General features: G+C 35.0%; 4 protein-coding genes and 1 long non-coding RNA gene across 5 annotated transcripts; 2 read left to right on the top strand and 3 right to left on the bottom strand.

Moving 5' to 3' along the window:
• Nucleotides 1-1,498: 1,498 nt before the first annotated feature.
• LOC149904063 (uncharacterized) lies at nt 1,499-2,142 on the top strand. Its single transcript, XM_090108319.1, has one exon. The coding sequence runs from the start codon at nt 1,530-1,532 to the stop codon at nt 2,076-2,078; it is 549 nt and encodes a 182-aa protein (XP_089964445.1). The 5' UTR covers nt 1,499-1,529; the 3' UTR covers nt 2,079-2,142.
• Nucleotides 2,143-3,753: 1,611 nt separating this feature from the next.
• Nucleotides 3,754-4,477, bottom strand: LOC149904062 (uncharacterized). The gene has a single exon (XM_090108316.1). It carries the CDS (start codon nt 4,448-4,450, stop codon nt 3,791-3,793), a length of 660 nt encoding a protein of 219 aa, XP_089964442.1. The 5' UTR covers nt 4,451-4,477; the 3' UTR covers nt 3,754-3,790.
• Nucleotides 4,478-5,432: 955 nt separating this feature from the next.
• On the top strand, nt 5,433-6,873 carry LOC149904061 (uncharacterized). Its single transcript, XR_016457367.1, has 3 exons — nt 5,433-5,726; nt 6,058-6,302; nt 6,791-6,873. It is a non-coding gene; the product is annotated as an uncharacterized LOC149904061 (long non-coding RNA).
• A 2,668-nt stretch (nt 6,874-9,541) lies between these two features.
• On the bottom strand, nt 9,542-10,336 carry LOC149904060 (uncharacterized). The gene has a single exon (XM_090108313.1). The coding sequence runs from the start codon at nt 10,307-10,309 to the stop codon at nt 9,650-9,652; it is 660 nt and encodes a 219-aa protein (XP_089964439.1). The 5' UTR covers nt 10,310-10,336; the 3' UTR covers nt 9,542-9,649.
• A 3,543-nt stretch (nt 10,337-13,879) lies between these two features.
• On the bottom strand, nt 13,880-14,616 carry LOC149904059 (uncharacterized). Its single transcript, XM_090108314.1, has one exon. The coding sequence runs from the start codon at nt 14,585-14,587 to the stop codon at nt 13,928-13,930; it is 660 nt and encodes a 219-aa protein (XP_089964440.1). The 5' UTR covers nt 14,588-14,616; the 3' UTR covers nt 13,880-13,927.
• Between the last annotated feature and the right edge of the window lie 3,016 nt (nt 14,617-17,632).

The following is a 17,632-nucleotide window of genomic DNA, read 5'->3' as shown; positions in this document are numbered from 1 at the left end:
ATATGTAAATTACAAGAACAAAATTGTACTGTATGCATTACTCGATCACACTCTGATGCAGCTAGAATGCTCTTCAACTTTAAATTTTAAATTAGATTGTATTTGTTCAAGGTACGATGAGATTGACATCGTCCTTTTGGACATAAATCCCTAAATAAACAAAGATTTAAAAAAATGTACCTATTATTCGATGGTTTATTTTGAGATTTGATTTAATATTTTATTCTTGTATACGTTTAATTCATAGTAGTAGGTATTATCATTTAGTAGTATATTTTAGCAAGTAAAGTAATATAAACGATGAATGTCTTAGAAATTCCATGACAGTCATTAATATTTTTTATAAGATGGAATGATTTCATTACATATGATTATTTTGAATGTTCATGTTTTTCTACTGTAAATCACACCTTTACACATATTATGTCAGTAAAGGGTGCTAATAGACGTGTAAATATATTCTTAAAAAATGAATTAATTAATAAATACGTATAAATAATGAAAGAATGGTCAGTAAAAATTATTTCCTTATTTTATTATAGTATGATGAAATAAAAATATCTTTATAAGGTGGAAACGTGTGGAATTAGATTAAATTCGATAACTCTCTAATGTTAAGACTTAAGAGGGGTTACTTCATGGATGTTATATCCTTCAAACCTTTGAATTCTTGGCAAATTTAATAAAAATAAAACTTAGATGCTCGTAAATCCTGATATCACAGTAAGTACCGTACAGGTATACTGTGGGCTATGGCGGAATGCTGAAAATTTTTGTAGGCGAGAAGACGCCGCTATAAGTAACTTAGACCTGAAGCCGTGCGGTATAGTAATAGTATTCTACTGCGGGTTAACATTGTTGTTTAATATTTGCATTTGCATTTTGTTATATAAAATTTATAGATCATATCTCTTTTTATAAATTAATTATGTAGGGTACTTATATAAAGGATCTGGCAACTACTATAATATGTTATAGAGGTATATTATATAGGTATGAGGTATATACATATACTAAGCATTATTGATCATAATTGCTTACTCGGAGTCTCCAATGGTGTTCCTAAAACGTTTTGTGATTTAATTTAATTTTTAACACTTTTATATTATTTCTCAAACCACTTCTAAGGAATAGGATTCCTTTAGTTAGATTAGGGTGTTTAATTTTAGCGTAACTATTTATTATATTAATCTTTGAAGTGAACGGACCTTATCAAGGAGTCCAAGGCAAACACGCAAACAATCTTATCAATAACAACAAAAGTGTGCTAAGTTTCAGATACATTTAATTTCTAGCGGAATAGAGTTGACATTAGACAGAACCGCCTGGCACTTACTACAGCGCGTGGCGCTTGCGCTACCCTTGTAGTGTTTTCTTTCCGAGTATGATGCCTTACCAACGCCCTATTGCATAGTATCTGACGTCACAAAGGTATCTGGATACCGCCTACAATTTGAACTAGTATATAAGGTGAACTTTACTAGGAACATGCACAGTTTATCTCAAAACCGTTAGCAACACAGACCACAATGTTCAAGCTGGTGGTGTTGTCCGTAACTCTCGCCCTAGCGGCGGCGTCGCCCAGCGGCCTCCTCGGCCTGGGTCTCGGTTGGGGAGCTCCATGGGGAGGTCACTGGGGAGGACCAGTAGCCGCTCCCTTGGCTGCAGTGGCTCCCGCTGCAGTGGTAGCTCCAGCTGCGGTCGCCGCGGTCGGCCACGGCGCTTACAACTACAGAGGACCACTGTCGCTCGCCCCCGGTCAGCCCGCTAACATCTTGGCCGCTGACGGAAGGCCCCTTGACACCCTCAGCGTGAACTTGGACCGCGCCGCTCACTACACAGCGAGGGCTGTCGATGGAGGATTGCACGTTCTGAAGAAGCGCTCTGCAGTGTTGGCCGCGCCCGCTGTCGCTTGGACCCACGCTGCCCGCGTCGGCTGGCCCGGCGCCCGCCTCGTGGCGCCCGCTGTCGCTCCCGTGGCCGTCGCTGCTGCCGCTCCTCTTGCCGTCGCGCCTTGGGGCGGACACGCGGCAGCTTGGGGGGTTGGACACGCCGCTCGTTGGGGTCACGGTTGGTGAACGAAATTCGATGAATATTAGGCTATCAAAATTAATATATGGAATGAATAAAGAGAGTTACCCGAATTAATTAACGCATTTTTCTTTACTACTTTTTACTTCATTTTTATATCCTTACTCATAAGTCATCATAATCATACTCAATACAGGGTGTGAATGCAAAGATTATCCGCGGGATTATAACACAAATACCGAATACACACGATTATTCTTGACAACAACATCATTATTATGAAATAAGTACAAACGCTTCTTTCTTCTCTATACAGGATGTAATCGTTAAGTGTGCACAGGCGATTATTCCGTAATCATTCTGTATATATTTTTTGAGTAGATATGAAAAAATTCAATCATCTTATCAAAGAAAATTACAAATATATACCTAAGCTTACATTCTAGATAATTAACAGTTTTAATTAACTTGATATTTAAAAAATATATTTCGTCATACCTTACATTATTATTTTGATATACTTTTTCTATGTAGTTAACAGGTAACATAAAGTTAACACTTTTATGTCGTAATAAATGGGAATTATACTCAAGTTAAATTCTTTAACTTATAAGCTGCTACTAATAATAAATTTAATTGTTTAAGTGCTATGCTAACTAACATGAATATTTTTGCTCCTAAACTTTATGTACTTAAGTTATTGAATAAGAATGTAGTAAGAACTCTTCTTGACCCATAAAAACAGCTTTGTTGAAAAAGATGCAAATTGAAATATGTGAAATCATTCACAATATAGGTAAATATTCATGTTTTTTTTTTATTTGATACACCAATAATGACTCAATCACTACAATTTTATGTAAATTACATTAATGTAGTTTCTTGTTCTGAATTGTCCATAAAAGCAGACGCATACAACATTGATAAAAAAGAGATTTAGTGAAAGCTCACTAACACACTGTCTGTATGCGTTTTCTGAGAACATCTATGGTAATATATATAATTTTTTACACCACAAAGTAGATCAACGAACAAAAGCCCCGACTTTTTGTAAAAAGCTGATATTTTGCCGGGAGAATTTTCGGTTGAAAATTAGGGTTCTTTTTTGATAAGGCGAAAAAATAAATCAAATAAAGAAAAAATAAATTTAATCAATTAGGGTATAATAAGACAAGTTTTCACGAAATTTCCTAAAAAAAAGTGTTTTAAAATGGTAAAAATAAAAACATTAAAAACTTGGTTGAATTTTTCACCTAAATTTTGAGGTTAAGTGAAAAAAAATGTAAATACAGAACTTGTAGATCTTCTTATTATCTACAACTTTGCTATTTATTCTTTTTCATAGGACTTTTACTTTTGTCGGAAAACGAGATTAACCATTTTTAAACCTTAAACGCCCCACTTCCGGAACCCGGATCAACCGTAATTTATATTTCCGTTTATTTTTGTCATATTCCCTTCTTTTCTATTAGTAGGTTTCATCCTACTGCGATTTTTTTGTTTCAAAAATTATCGACCTTGGTTGATAAAGAAAAAATTAAAATAATTATATCAAATTCATTTAAAACATGGCTAAAACGCATAGCATACAATATCAAACCACAAAAAAATGAAATACACAAGCAAATACATAAAAAATACAACACGATTACTAAATGATTTTATCAGAAACCAAGTGTAGAAATTCAGGTGTAAATAAATACATGGAATTATATTTTCAAGAATTTTATTAAGTCGTTAGAGCGCATTTGATCATAACTTAATAATACCGGAAAACAGGAGAAGCGTATGAAAGGTGGTTTATCCGGGCAATGGGTGTGCTGTAGGAGTATGTAGAGGCGATCACTGGAGTCCGGGCGATGGTGTAGTGGCTGACGACGGGAGCTACAGGGGCGAGGAAGGCCGACCGTTTCTTGAGGATATGAGCACCGTTCAGAGCCTTAGCAGTGTAATGGGCAGCGCGGTCCAAGTTCACGTCCAAGGTGTCTAGAGGCCTGCCGTCAGCGGCCAAGATGTTAGCGGGCTGGCCGGGAGCGAGTGACAGAGGTCCACGGTAGTTGGAAGGCTGGATGAGAGGCGCCGAGTAAGCATAATGTGCGGAGTAGGCAAGGGGGGCGGCATAGGCGGCGAGCAGAGGAGCCGCGTAGACAGACCGTTTCTTCAAAACGTGGAATCCATTTTCTAGAGCTTTGGCAGTAAGATGAGCTGACCGGTCGAAGTTGACGTCAAGAGTATCCAAAGGCCGCCCATCGGCGCCCAAAATGTTAGCAGGCTGTCCCGGAGCAAGAGACAGTGGTCCCCGATAATTGTATGGTTGAATTAAGGGAGTGGCATAAGCCCATGGTGCTACATAGCTAGGCAATAAGTGTGTGGCGGAAGCCGCCGCCAACACGCAAGACAACACCACCAGCTTCATCATTTTGTAAGGTTGGTCTGTGTTGCTTTCTGTACTTACACTGATGCATTCGAAAAGCTGTTATTCACTTTTATACTTAAACTCTACAATTAATTCGACGAGCGTCACCGGAACACATCGATGACCATGAGCGCATTATTACTTTTGGTATGTAAACAAAGTTCAGTTACTTGGTTTGCGTTTTTTTTTTCAAAATATGCACAGATTTCTTTACTATTTTATTTATTTCTGTAGTGATTCTGATTTTTATTTAATCATCTTAAGTAATAGATACTTAATTATTCAAAATATCGTAACTTGAAACTAAAAGTATACCTATATATCTATATGTATATAAAAAGTTACTTATTCCAAGACTTAATAAGTTAAAACAATAGTCTATCCTATCCTATCCTTCCTACTAATATTATAAATGCGAAAGTAACTCTGTCTGTCTGTCTGTTACTCAATCACGCCTAAACTACTGAACCAATTTGCATGAAATTTGGTATGGAGATATTTTGATACCCGAGAAAGGACATAGGCTACCTTTTATTGCGAAGTATGTACCACGGGCGAAGCCGGGGCGGACCTCTAGTATGTATATAAAAAGTTACTTATTCCAAGACTTAATAAGTTAAAACAATAGTCTATCCTATCCTTTCCTTCCTACTAATATTATAAATGCGAAAGTTTGTGAGGATGTGTATGTGTGTGTTTGTTACTCTTTCACGAATATACTACTGAACTGATTACAATTACATTAAGCACACATATAGAGGATAACTTGGATTAGCACATAGGATAGGTTTTATCCCGGAAATCCCACGGTAACGGCAATTATGCGGGTTTTTCTTTGAAGCCGCGGGCGGAAAGCTAGTTAATTATAATAAGAACAGTGATTGCTCCTTGGTAACTACAACAATTTAAAAAAAATGGCGTTAATAGTTCCTTTATCTTAAGTCTAACATTAAAAAAGCAATATAATTTATTTGCTTTCGTATCCTCGTAACGCCCAGATACCTATTAAAAGGCATGCAGCTCGATAGTGGTACCGGCCCAAGCTGTTATCCAACTTTATGACATAAACGCCCACGGTACCTTTTTAAAGGTATCTGACAGTATCTGATTTGAAAACGCCGTAACATTTTAAATTACGCGCCAAATCTAATTACTGTTTTTTATCCGGCTACTGGAAAGTATGTTTTTGTCTATGGTTAAGCAATAGTGCCAATAGAAAAATAAAATATATGTAATTTCCGGCGAAAAGTCTGGCCATCTTGACTGACTAGAGGACGTGGTAAGTTCAATCCATGATTATTGATGCAATCTTAGGTTTTTAACTGAGAGTATCTTACTCTGCTTGTTGACAAATAAGTAAATATTATAATTACATTTAGATTTACGCGAAAATAAAGAATATGCGTGTAAAATAACCTCGTAAAATCTGGATACCTTTTAGAAGGTATAAGAGTGTTAACATATTATTGGATTTTAAAAGGTATAAGGGAATAAACCACTAATCAATTTGATTTGCCTTTGAAACTTATGATTTAGACCGTTTTCTCCTTCATAATATAAAGTAAATTATTTAGTCTGTTACAGAATATTTTAGTACCTATCCTTTTCAGGTAACCCAATGAGAGATGAGCAAATCGAAGAAGCTTTAGAAGTATTAAATCAGTCAGATATAGAAGAGTATGAACTATTTGGAGATGAGGATTACAACATATAAACCAAAACCAAGAAAACTCTTCCAGTTCTGAAGAATCTGAAAATAATATTTTTTTATTAAAAACCAACTCTTATTTGCGAAATTATTTAAAATTTCTATAGAAATATATCAATTTACCTACTATCATTCTGATTTTAAAAGGTATATGGGTTGCTATTATATAGTGTTTTTGGGTCCAATTTAGAAACTTGCTAATTTTTGCTTCTGTCATCTGTTGGAAGTGGATTTCTTCTGATAGAAATCCTAAAACACGTGATAAACTAGCCTTTAAAAATAATAAGTACAGAAAATAATGATCATATTGTTAAAAAATTGATATTTTTTTCTCAGATTGTTAGTGTGAGATATCTTTTTGGTCATTAAAATTTTGGAAGACATGTATTAATCCAAATATTTATGTTCATTGTTTTTTGTAATATAAAATAAACCCTATATTGTCTACCGCTAATCAATAATTTAAAAAATACGAATTTTGCGAAATCGGGTTTTGTAATACATTAAAGCCCATATGCCTAAATAAAGAATAACGAATTTGGGGTTATTTAGTGTCTCAAAACCTTCCACTGACATACATTTACATGCAGAAAAAATCCCACGCTCATACGGAAATAATAAGGCACTTTTTTTAGATTTCATCACCTCCGGGTCCGCACCATGTGAACCTTTTAAAAGGTACTTGGGCTGCAAGCCAATGTTTGGTAAAAATAGCCTGGAGGATAGGTTTTATCCCGGAAATCCCACGGTAACGGCAATTATGCGGGTTTTTCTTTGAAGCCGCGGGCGGAAAGCTAGTTAATTATAATAAGAACAGTGATTGCTCCTTGGTAACTACAACAATTTAAAAAAAATGGCGTTAATAGTTCCTTTATCTTAAGTCTAACATTAAAAAAGCAATATAATTTATTTGCTTTCGTATTTTGTATATCCATTGCTTCCATCGGCAAAGGAATATATTACGAGCACAATAATTGTAATACCTACTGTGTTACGAGGAAACCTTTAATGTACCAACCGAGTACTAAAAAGTACGACGTTATAATACGTTATCAAACAACTCGTTCTATGTCAGAGAAGTGGATTATGGGCTTTAACTTTATTGTACGAAAAAGTTGAATATCAGATGACCCGCACAACTTCTTTTGCTCATCCTTTCGTTGTATTTTTTACCCGACTACGGCAAAGCAAAAGGAGGGTTATGATTTTGACAGGCTATGTATGTATGTATGTATATATGTATGTATGTATGTATGTATGTATGTATGTTCATCTGTTCCCTCGTAACTTCTAAACTACTTATCAGAATTCGACAAATGACATATCATTAGAAGCGTCTTAATTGTCCGCTGGTTATAGGCTATATGGGGTTTCACAAAATCTAATGTGGCGCCCTCTAGCGGACAAAACATACAGAGTAAAAAAATAAAGTTAAGATAAATATGCCGTGTTTGGTATCATTTGAAAGCTTTTTACTTGCACATTTTGAATATATATATATTACTACCATTTGCTTGTGACTTTACCTGTATTCATGGGCTGATTGCATATAATTCACATCTTTTCGTTCATAGCTTCTTTATTAGTTCATCAATTTAACTTTTGTTTTATACTTTTTCAGCGTCGTTTTTTGTCGTAGTTGGGTTTTAGTTGTTTTACTTTTTATCTTGTCTTTGAATTAGTTTTAAACTATTGTTTGAAGTTTAACCTACATTCTACATATTGTAATGTGTTCCACGATACCTTGACAATATCATTTTTTAATTTATTAAAATTAATTCATGCCCTGTTAGTGATTACATGATAATTTAACCTCGTTCAATTACATAAACAAGGGCAAACTGTTAATAAATAGGTATGGTTTTCGTTTTATTTGTGTTAAAATCCCTCATTATTTTTTGCGTATTATTTGATATCGTACCTATATAATTGCAACAATTTTCAGTCACAAAAAGATCCACCTCCCACTAATCTATATAATATAAAAAAATGAATCACAAAATGCGTTGGTAAGCGCAAAACTCGAGAAGGGCTGAACCGATTTCGTTAATTATTTTTCTTATGGAGATAAAACGTAAACATGTACCACTGGTGAAGCCGGATCGGACCACTAGTTCTATAAAACGTGAAAGTTTGTAAGAATGTGTGGCTACAACCATATGTATCATTACGCAGCAAATTAAATTAATATATATTTTGAGGTAGTTAAAAAAAGTACTTTTTAGTATTTACACTTGTAAAATTTTATATGAAAACAAAAACAGCATATTATGTGCCAAGCACACGTGTCACTTTACTTTTTTGGCAGGATTCAAAGATATCAAAATCGTGTACCTACTCCATGACGTGACGGTATTGTCATGAGGCGAACTTGAAATTTGACTTTCAATGCGCCTAAAGAACTTTCCCTTAAAAAAAAGTTGAGTTTGTCTGAAATTTCTAATTTCTATGACGCATTTTATTTTTTCAATATTTTCAATATTTATGTACCCAATAACATTGGTACCTCGCAAAACAGTTTTTGAATTTAAACGTTATGAAATTACATCGCCTGAGAAATGGATATCTTCGGATACATTTTTTCAATCATAATTGTTTATTACATTCTTAACGCCGCGCCGGTCTTCGTTTAGATTCTTTTGAAGTATTTTTATGATGAAACAAAGATGGTAAATACTAACGATAGTTGTCCTACTGTTTGTAAGTCTCGAAAACTGTGCAAATCTTACTTAAACTTTAATAACTGAGTTTTTTTTGTTCGTACTTTATTAATGTCAAATTTTTGTTATGTGATTAAAAGAAATACATAATATAATTTTTTCTGAAATAAAGACAATCCTAATTTTTAGCTTTGCGTGCCAAAGAAGTCCGAAAAATTTGCACAAAATAAATTAGGAAATCTAAATATGTAACTGCAGTTTTGCTATCAGTGAGTATTTATTTATTTTCTCGTACAAGCACAGAAGCTAATGAAAATAAAAATTATTAGAGGTAGCTCAAATACATCAACTTTCCGCTATTTAGGAAAACTTGTTAAATAGCAGATTTTAGAAAAAAAAAAGTAACTTATGCGTGTCAAAATAGATTACGGATAATGAAGAACACGCCTAAAAGCTTGGTTTTAAATTCAAAATTAAAAGATTTTTTAGTTTGAACTCCGTCTAAAGAAAACATAAACTACAATAATTTATTTAATACGCAGTTTAAATCGGTGGAAAAGTGCAAAACACGAAATCCATTGATGGCATTCACTTCGTAAGCTTTCTTTACCACTAAACTTAACAAATAAATACGTTTGTACTAGATATTTTAAAATTGTTTGGTGGGATTGGTTCAAAGAATCAATAACAATTCTGTTATTTTTTCAAATATATATTTTCAATTTTATTTACATCATCTTATTAATTAATAATGGGTCGTTGATTTATAGTACACGGCTTTCATGATCTGTGTAGTTTGGGCTGTAAGTCGCTGTAAGCGCTTTTAGTTATTACTTAATAATACCGGACAACAGGAGAAGCGTATGAAAGGTGGTTTATCCGGGCAATGGGCGTGCTGTAGGTGTATGTAGAGGCGATCACTGGAGTCCGGGCGACGGAGTAGTGGCTGACGACGGGAGCTACAGGGGCGAGGAAGGCCGACCGTTTCTTGAGGATATGAGCACCGTTCAGAGCCTTAGCAGTGTAATGGGCAGCGCGGTCCAAGTTCACGTCCAAGGTGTCGAGAGGCCTGCCGTCAGCGGCCAAGATGTTAGCGGGCTGGCCGGGAGCGAGTGACAGAGGTCCACGGTAGTTGGAAGGCTGGATGAGAGGCGCCGAGTAAGCAAAATGTGCGGAGTAGGCAAGGGGGGCGGCATAGGCGGCGAGCAGAGGAGCCGCGTAGACAGACCGTTTCTTCAAAACGTGGAATCCGTTTTCTAGAGCTTTGGCAGTAAGATGAGCTGACCGGTCCAAGTTGACGTCAAGAGTATCCAAAGGCCGCCCATCAGCGCCCAAAATGTTAGCGGGCTGTCCCGGAGCAAGAGACAGTGGTCCCCGGTAGTTGTATGGTTGAATTAAGGGAGTGGCATAAGCCCATGGTGCTACATAGCCAGCCAACAAGTTTGTGGCGGAGGCCGCCGCCAACACGCAAGACAACACCACCAGCTTCATCATTTTGTAAGGTTGGTCTGTGTTGCTTTCTGTGCTCACACTGATGCATTTGAGAAGCTGCTATTCACTTTTATACTTACACTATTGAGGCACTAATAATTCGACGGGCGTCGCCGGAACACATTGTTGACCATGAACGAATTACTTTTGATAAGAAAATAAAGTTCAGTTACTTGGCAGGCGTATTTTTGCAAAATACACATATATTTTACTTTCACTTTCTTTTCATTTCAACCCTTGTCACATACCTAACTTATTTGTGTAATATTACTACACTTATTATAAACTATAATATGGCTCCGCTGGGAACATGTTCTAAACAATATATATAGGTAGGTACTTATATGTTTCGAAATTATGTTAAGCTTTTTTAATTAATATTTCTGATTAATTTATATTTTTTCTTAGCATTTTACTTTACATAGTTTAACATTTCAAAACTGCTAATACATGTTGGGTTTGCTAAAAGGAATTGAGTGATAAAACAGCTCATTATACATCTCTGGTTCCTTGGTAATTAGTTCTCAACCAGGTAACAACCTATAAAATGTATATAAGTACAATAAAAACTATTCATTCATTCATTAATATGATCTAAAACAATTTAGGAGACCCACTAACTCACCACTTAACAAGAAACAAAATGTGAGTGATTATTTTGTCGCATCTCAAGCTTTACAAAATTATACATACTTAGCAATCTAGAACTGTGTCAAAGTAACGTAGAAGTAAGCAAGACGAATTATAAGAAACGAAAAACTATTAAAAACTGATCATAGAATCTATATCATTATGTAAAAAATTGCAAGATTATATTTTTTTTAATCAAGTTTTTAAGAATTCCGATACTTGGTTGAAGGCGATCTTGGAAAACGTTATTTGTGTCAATAGACACGATATTTGTAATTTAACCCAGTACGAAGATAGGTATTAAATTATCGTCAGAAATACTTGATTTACCATTATTATCATCAACCTATTGTATTCCTTTAGCAGAGACACAGCTGCCTTTAATTTTTTAGGTCGTAATCCATCATGCTGGCCAGAGCGGGTTGGTTAATGTCACATGTCGTCAAAGTTTTTTGGCTCTAGGACATGTCGGGCACGAAATATATTACTTAAATTCATCCGGGTATCTACGCGTATGCAATATGCATTTATTTGTAAAATATAAATACAATTTCACAAACTTACAAACACGTTTTTAGGGTTCCGTAGCCAAAATGGCAAAAACGGAACCCTTATAGTTTCGTCATGTCCGTCTGTCCGTCTGTCCGTCTGTCCGTCTGTCACAGCCGATTTACTCGGAAACTATAAGTACTACAGTGATGAAATTTGATGGGAATATGTGTTGTATGAACCGCTACAAAAATATGACACTAAATAGTAAAAAAAAGAATTGGGGGTGGGGCCCCCCATACATGTAACTGAGGGATGAAATTTTTTTTTTCGATGTACATACCCGTGTGGGGTATCAATGGAAAGGTCTTTTAAAATGATATAAAGTTTTCTAAAAAACATTTTTCTTAAAGTGAACGGTTTTTGAGATATCAGCTCTCAAAGTCGTAAAAAGTATGTCCCCCCCCCTCTATTTTTATAACTACGGGGTATAAAATTCTAAAAAAAATAGAGGTGATGCATGCTAATTAACTCTTTCAACGATTTTTGGTTTGATCAAAGTATCTCTTATAGTTTTTGAGATAGGTTGATTTAACTGTAATTTATTATATTTGCTGCTACGGAACCCTTTGTGCGCGAGCCCGACTCGCACTTGGCCGGTTTTATTATAAGACAAATTCATCAAATTATTATATTCTCACTTCAAATATCAATATAATATACACGTTCAATGTTTCCATTTATAGTAGGTCAAAATCGATTACTTATTATCATAAAAGTGATAGTTATAAAAGCTGCAATTTCAGTCTGAATGGAGTGCATAAAGCTAAAGCACAGAATACTTAATAGTAGCTAACGCTTACTAATACTACACTAAGGGTTAAAACTGCGGCACAAAGGGCTGATCATTAACTTTATTTTAAAACGTATATTTAAATTTTAAATTGATATACATACTATATATATATATTTAAATTGATATATAATTTTAAATAATTATAATTTTAAATTGATATATTATTTATCCAATAATATTTATCCATCAATGAATGAATGATGACATCAATCTTTATACTTGTTGTAATTAAATGAGATTAATGAGTATTGAGACATTCAGACTTGTCATATCAGTGATTATTATTTTTGTATAGTGCGTTTCACGAGAGAGTTCCCCTGCCGTTATGTTGGCATACCTGACTGTCAAAAACGTCAAAGAGCTTAGAAGAGTTACAGAGCCATTTCTCTTTCACCACTTCTAAGCGTATGCGGCATGATGCCAATCTCTAAAACATTTATAAATTTCGGAAAACCTCGACAACTCTGTAACGCTTCTTAGCTCTTTGACGTTTTTGACAGTCAGGTATGCCAACATAACGGCAGGGGAACTCTCTCGTGAAACGCACAATATTGTGTATAATAATAATTATGTATATATGACAATACAGCAGTATTATCATATACATAATTACTTTTAACAAAAATGTAAACCGCCTAACTAAACTAAAAATTGTCACAACTAGACCAAATTTAGACGGGACTACATTACTACCTTTCAAATAAAAAAGTTTTGAGGTAAGAAACCCAAAAAAGAAATACAGTCGAATTAAGAATTCTTCTGTTTTGAAGTCAATTGAAAAAAAAACAGTCTTTGGTAATATAGGTGAAGACTGAAGTGAGGAGATCTACATGTGCTTTGTACAGGAAAAGTTAAAATCTGACTCTACAAAAAGAGTTTGTCATGTTGATAACTATGTATGATGATCAAAAGGGGTCACTTTCATTAGAAAGTGTGGTAGTATAGGTTATCGTTAATCTATATAGGTTATCGTTATTATTTAGGTATACGTTAAAAAATATTTGAATAATGTATAGATTTTTGTGGTTGTAGTAGAATACTTGTAAAACGAATACATTCCTTTTTTATCAAAAAAATAAAATAATTTTTGTTGTAATCGTCTTTTGATGATGATGATCTTGAAAATAGCGATTTTCATCACTCTTTCCTCGTTATTATGCGTTTTTCAACGTGTAAATTATTGATACGTAGATAATTCTTATAAAGGTTATATAAGTATTAAATATTAATGTTCTTTTAACAGGATTTGACAAACGCATTTTCGCTAAAAATAAATCGAAATACTCATAGCTCTACTTGTTAATTTGATTTCTGAAATATTATTAATGTAATTGAAATGTAAGCGAGTAAATACATAAAACTTCTAAAATGAATTAATTCATTACTTAATAATGACCCCTATGAAGCTAGCCATACATAATATCATTTAAGTAACTATTTGATATATTATCATCTTATTAAAAGGTAACTAGATCAATCACAATTACTATTTAGGTAAAGACACAGCTTAGTATTTTCGTATAAATGCTCAATATGTAACAAGATTCATACAATCATAATGAAAGAATTCACATATTTTTTTTAAATTATGTATTTTCAGTATTTACATGTGTGCGTCAAGTGTCAGTCGGGTTGAGTCGTCGAATTTATAGTGTATAGGCAAAATGCGTTGCGTAAGTGAGCTGGTTGATCGGGGCGACTGGTGCGGTGTAACCGAAGGTGGAGGCGATCAGTGGGGCCCGAGCGACGGCGACTGGGCTGACGACGGGAGCTACAGGGGCGAGGATAGCCGACCGCTTCTTCAGGATATGTGCACCATTAAAAGCCTTAGCAGTGTAGTGGGCAGCGCGGTCCAAGTTCACGTCCAAGGTGTCGAGAGGCCTGCCGTCGGCGGCCAAGATGTTAGCGGGCTGGCCGGGAGCGAGTGACAGAGGTCCACGGTAGTTGGAAGGCTGGATGAGAGGCGCAGCGAAGGCAAAAGGCCCAGCGTACGCGAAAGGTGCAGCATAGGCGGCGGCGATGGGAGCAGCGACAATGGAACGCTTCTTCAAAAGGTGGATGCCGTTATCAAGAGCTTTAGCAGTAAGATGAGCAGACCGATCCAAGTTGACGTCAAGTGTATCCAAAGGCCGTCCGTCAGCACCCAAGATGTTAGCGGGCTGTCCTGGAGCGAGAGACAAAGGTCCCCGGTAGTTGTATGGTTGGATTAAGGGGGTGGCATAAGCCCATGGCGCTACATAGCCAGCCAACAAGTTTGTAGCGGAGGCCGCCGCCAACACGCAAGACAACACCACCAGCTTCATCATTTTGCAAGGTTGGTCTGTGTTGCTTTCTGTGATCACACTGATGCTGTCAGAGAACTGCAATCGTCTTTTATACTTGCATCATAATATTAACTAGATAGGCGTCTCCGGAACACATCGTTGGCCATGAAAGGACTACTTTTGTCTCAATACGAAAGATTGTTTATGTATCAGTGCAAGTGCATTTTTTTGTTGCGCTTTATGAATAAAGTTTCATATTTTGGTCGTTTATGTGATTCAATGTAGTTTTCATAAAGACTTTAAATATGAAGAACAATATATTTTGAAATCATTTGCATTGTAGACATTATTTAAATGACATCACGGGCAATTTTACATAAAAGTCCATTATATTCATGAGTCCAATATTTTCATAATCTAATTTATATTCTTATTAGGGCAACACGTTTAATACCTTAATGAATTATTCAAGTGCTTGGCAGATCTGCGTCACTCGCACTCGTACATGAATCTTCAGCGACCTAAATATTAGCTAATAGCACTGCACGTGTCTCGATTTTATACTTTTACGTGTATTGTGTGTGCGATCCGAACCCAAGCTATTATATCCATTGTTATTCTTTGTTAGCTCACTGCTCTTCCAGACTGGATAGTACCTATATGAGACCTTGTAAACATATGTTCAATAACTTTATTAAATGCACTTTTTCGGTCGTTGACTATTACGGTACCTATAGGCATGGTTATTCTTCAATATAATATCATGGTGATATGGACACCATGAAAATTCATATAGGGTCTCTATATGAATTTTCAGAGTATAATAATTTCGATGAATGGTTTTTTACTAGAAAATTGTGGTGGCATTGAAACATCCAGATCTAACGAGCAGAGTTCGAGTGTCATTTATAAAGGGGTAGTATTTAAACGAGTAACTGTAAATTAAAGTTTTAGTTATCAAAAATAATTAATTGGGGTAACAGAATTACTAAGTGAGCGACTGACTGCGAGCGATGAAAAATTAATAGATCAGCAACTAACAAACATTTATTTGCGTTACATAAAATACAAAATGAGCAGCTTCATAATATTTGAGCGAACTAATATTAATCGTTTGAGTGACAAAATTACGTCTTGTATTATTTTCATTATTTGACATATGATTTATTTATACTGAGTGGCATTTTATCTTAATCGAGGTATTTCGAATAGAAAAATCACTTTGAAAAATACTATAATGGACAGAGTAGGTAGATACTATCAGTTCAATTTGTTTTTTAAAGTTTTATCAAATAACTATTTGAACAATTTATTCTAGTGTTTTTAGTCGCTCTAGATGAGCGTAATTTAGTCGCTCACTTAGTAATCTATTCGCTCAACGCGTCGTCAGCACCTCTACTTTTCTATTCTTTAAAAAATTATATTTATAAAGCATTTGAATGAGATACAATCAAAATATCAAATTCAACTCTACCTGAATTTGCCTTATAAATGTACCCAGATAATATATTATATCTATTTATGCCATATTCATTATTTTTTTGTAATATTTATAGGTCATATTATATTACAAATAAAGGCAAACACACATACTTTTTTTTAGTTATAATTAACTATCTGTCATATTTCATAAAACATAAATGTACAGTTCCTGATTTACCATAAGGCAATATCAATTCTTAATAAGTAAGCATTGTTCCAGTTGCAACTTATTTATTTATAAGGCTTTATTAGTTTTTCTTATTTTAAATTATGTTTATAAACGGATAAAACATGTTACATTTTTGCATATTTTTTAAATATTGTAATTATGAATAATGCTATCTGCATTTATTGATATAGTTATTTATATAATTTATTCTCCTAGAGTTTAGAGTCCTAAGAGTTTGTTTGTTTTGTGCTAATCTCGGGAACTACTGGTCCGATTTGAAAAATTCTTTCGGTATTAGATAGCTCATTTATCGAGGAAGGCTATAGGCTATATATCATCACGCTTCGACCAATAGGAGTGGAGCCACGGGAGTGAAACCGCGCGGAGCAGCTAGTCTACACTAATATTATAAAGAGGAAAACTTTGTTTGTTTGTTTGATTGTAATGAATAGGCTCATAAACTACTGGACCGATTTTAAAAATTCTTTCACCATTCGAAAGCTACATTATCCACGAGTAACATAGGCTAGGTTTTATCCCGGAAATCCCACGGGAACGGGAACTATGCGGGTTTTTCTTTGAAAACGCGGGCGAAGCCGCAGGCGGAAAGCTAGTATAATATAAACATAATATTACGAATACGAATTAGGTACGAACATAGGTACAAAGTATTTGGATTTTGGAACATGCTACCGGGCAGGATATCCAACTAATCTAACTTTCAAGCCCGCTTCAACGGTAATTCTAACGGATTTGTAAAATGTAGTGTACAAAATTAATCTGTATAAATAAAAGTTCACACTTATTCATACTCTTCGTTTATGTGATCTTTATCTACCATTGTATTTCATATTTAATACATACCTATACCGTTTATTTCAAAATTGAGGATCTGATGATAACACAGGTAATAGAACGATTTAACGAACGAAGTACCTCTAACGTGTTACCTCCAATAACAGTATAATAAATTTAGAAATTAAAGTCATTTTTCGACGTTTCGAACATTTTTCAGCGAGCGTGAGCTCTGGTGCACGTGTATATGTCGTGGCCATATCGTAGATTTGCTCATTTCATGATATGATCGATCATTTCACGAAATGGTCGCATTTCATGAAATGGCCAACATAGTTTGATCAGATCGTTAAATCGTCAACGTTTCACGATTTGGCCATCCACATTTGGCCAGATCGTATAAAATATAAAGAGTCCATAAAATATTAAAAAAATTCAGAATATTCTAAAAACTTGTTTATTGTCATTTAAGTTAGTGCCGCGGCAGCGGTCGGCGAATTCTATAAGCGAATCGTTTTTGCAATAAAAAAACAGTTAGGTTAGGTTAGGTTAGACTTTGATAAACAACGCACGAGCCGAGCGAGCAAAGCGAGCGTGCCGTGGCAGCGGCCGGCGAGTGCCAGAAGCGGATCGCTTTTTAA

This window comes from Colias eurytheme, chromosome 12 (genome assembly GCF_061535395.1).
Source record: "Colias eurytheme isolate Ceu_HAF_F1 chromosome 12, ilColEury1 Martin Lab GWU primary, whole genome shotgun sequence".
NCBI classification, from domain to species: Eukaryota; Metazoa; Arthropoda; class Insecta; order Lepidoptera; family Pieridae; genus Colias; species Colias eurytheme.
This window is presented reverse-complemented; position numbering and strand designations above follow the sequence as displayed.